The sequence below is a fragment of the Tupaia chinensis genome, unplaced genomic scaffold, assembly GCF_000334495.1.
Source record: "Tupaia chinensis unplaced genomic scaffold, TupChi_1.0 Scaffold142542_1, whole genome shotgun sequence".
In the NCBI taxonomy this organism is placed as follows: Eukaryota; Metazoa; Chordata; class Mammalia; order Scandentia; family Tupaiidae; genus Tupaia; species Tupaia belangeri.
The window spans coordinates 418,727-420,379 of NW_006202391.1; the positions used below are offsets into that span (position 1 = coordinate 418,727).

Sequence of the window (1,653 nt, forward strand, 5' to 3'; positions counted from 1 at the left end):
CGTGGGGGGAGTACAGCCCAATACGCATGTCATTGGAAAGGCTGTGGAGTGGCAGCCACGCCCTGCAGGGATGCGTGTAAAGCCTTAGCACACGCAGGGATAATGGGACAGCTGTCCAGGACGGACTCGGGGAGCGCGGGGCGGGGAGCACCTTCCCCCATAGACCGCAGGCTGGGCGCGGGTCTGAGCCTGGCTGTGTCCACGGGGCAGGCTCTCAGTAAGAGCTCAGCACAGGGGAGGGCACCGGGCGGCGTGCCACGCCCTGCAGGGATGCGTGTAAAGCCTTAGCACACGCAGGGATAATGGGACAGCTGTCCAGGACGGACTCGGGGAGCGCGGGGCGGGGAGCACCTTCCCCCATAGACCGCAGGCTGGGCGCGGGTCTGAGCCTGGCTGTGTCCACGGGGCAGGCTCTCAGTAAGAGCTCAGCACAGGGGAGGGCACCGGGCGGCGTGGCGCGTGCTGGGCTCATCGCTCGCCTGTCCCCCTCCAGGAAAGGCGGTGTGGGGAGAGAGCGGTGAGCTGGTGTGCACCAAGCCGCTGCCCTGCCAGCCCACGCACTTCTGGAACGATGAGAACGGCAGCAAGTACCGCAAGGCCTACTTCTCCAAGTTCCCAGGTGGGCCCCGAGAGGTGCAGGGGAGCTGCCGCAGCCCGCCAGAGCCTCACCTGGACGTGCCCCCCCCTTCTCCCCACTGGAGCATCCCGCCAGGGGGCAAGGTGCACTCCAGTCACTGCCTTGTCACCTTCTGCTTGAGGCCGTCGCGGGAGCCTGTCCTCTGGGTTTAGTTGAACCTCAGTCCTCCGTGGGAGCCCCGCGTCCCCAAACCCTCACCTCCGGCTGCCCGTGTGGGGGCGGAGGCCCCACTGCTGGGATCTGCGTGGGCAGTGCCACCTGCTGGGCGCTCCTCCTGTGCTTGCCTCTAGCCCGTTACTGTCCTCAGTCCTCAGCCTCAGGGAGGCACTGGGGGGAGGTGCTGGCAGGTGGAGCCAGGCACAGCCAGAGCAGGAAGCCTTTAATTTAAAGCCCCAGCCGGCGTGCTCATAGTTCTCCTGCGAGCACCCATGCCTGGATTGGCACCCTCGTCCCACCACTCAGGGCTGGTCGCGCTGGGACTGGTGCGGTAGCCCCCCGGCTGGTCGTGCTGCTTGTTTGTCCCACCCCAGGTCTGGCCCCAGCCCGAGTACCCTCTGCCTTCCTAGTGTGAGGCCTGTCCTGCCCTGAGCAGAGCATGGGTCTGTCTGAGGCTGGGCTCACCCTCTTGGTGGCGTGTCTCGCAGGGTGGCGTGTCTCCCATGCTGGCCCGTGTCAGCATCCCCACAGGGGGCGTGCTCCTTGGGGGCAACCTCTTGGGTTCCCGCTGACCCCGCTGAGCCCCCCACCCTGTCCCCACCTGTCTCTGGGCCTTGGTGACGTGTGTGGACCAGTGTCCATTGCTTTGTGCCTGCCTGTCGTGACCCCTTGGGGTGACCGGGCACTTCTGCTTCTGCACAGGCGTCTGGGCCCACGGCGACTACTGCAAGATCAACCCCAAGACCGGAGGCATCATTATGCTGGGCCGGAGGTGAGGGGCCGGCCAGTGGGCCCTGCCCGGCCTGGGCTGTCCCCACCTCAGTCCACACTCAACCCCACCCGGCCTGGGCTGTCCCGAC

The 1,653-nt window shown here is 66.8% G+C and overlaps 1 protein-coding gene across 1 annotated transcript in view; it reads left to right on the forward strand.

Moving 5' to 3' along the window:
* AACS (acetoacetyl-CoA synthetase) overlaps positions 1–1,653 on the forward strand; it is a 34,881-nt gene that overhangs the window by 29,545 nt on the left and 3,683 nt on the right. The window contains exons 14-15 of the mRNA XM_006163531.3: positions 494–619; positions 1,496–1,565. Of these exons, the coding sequence (XP_006163593.1) occupies positions 494–619; positions 1,496–1,565 (196 nt within the window). The remainder of the gene's footprint in view (positions 1–493; positions 620–1,495; positions 1,566–1,653) is intronic.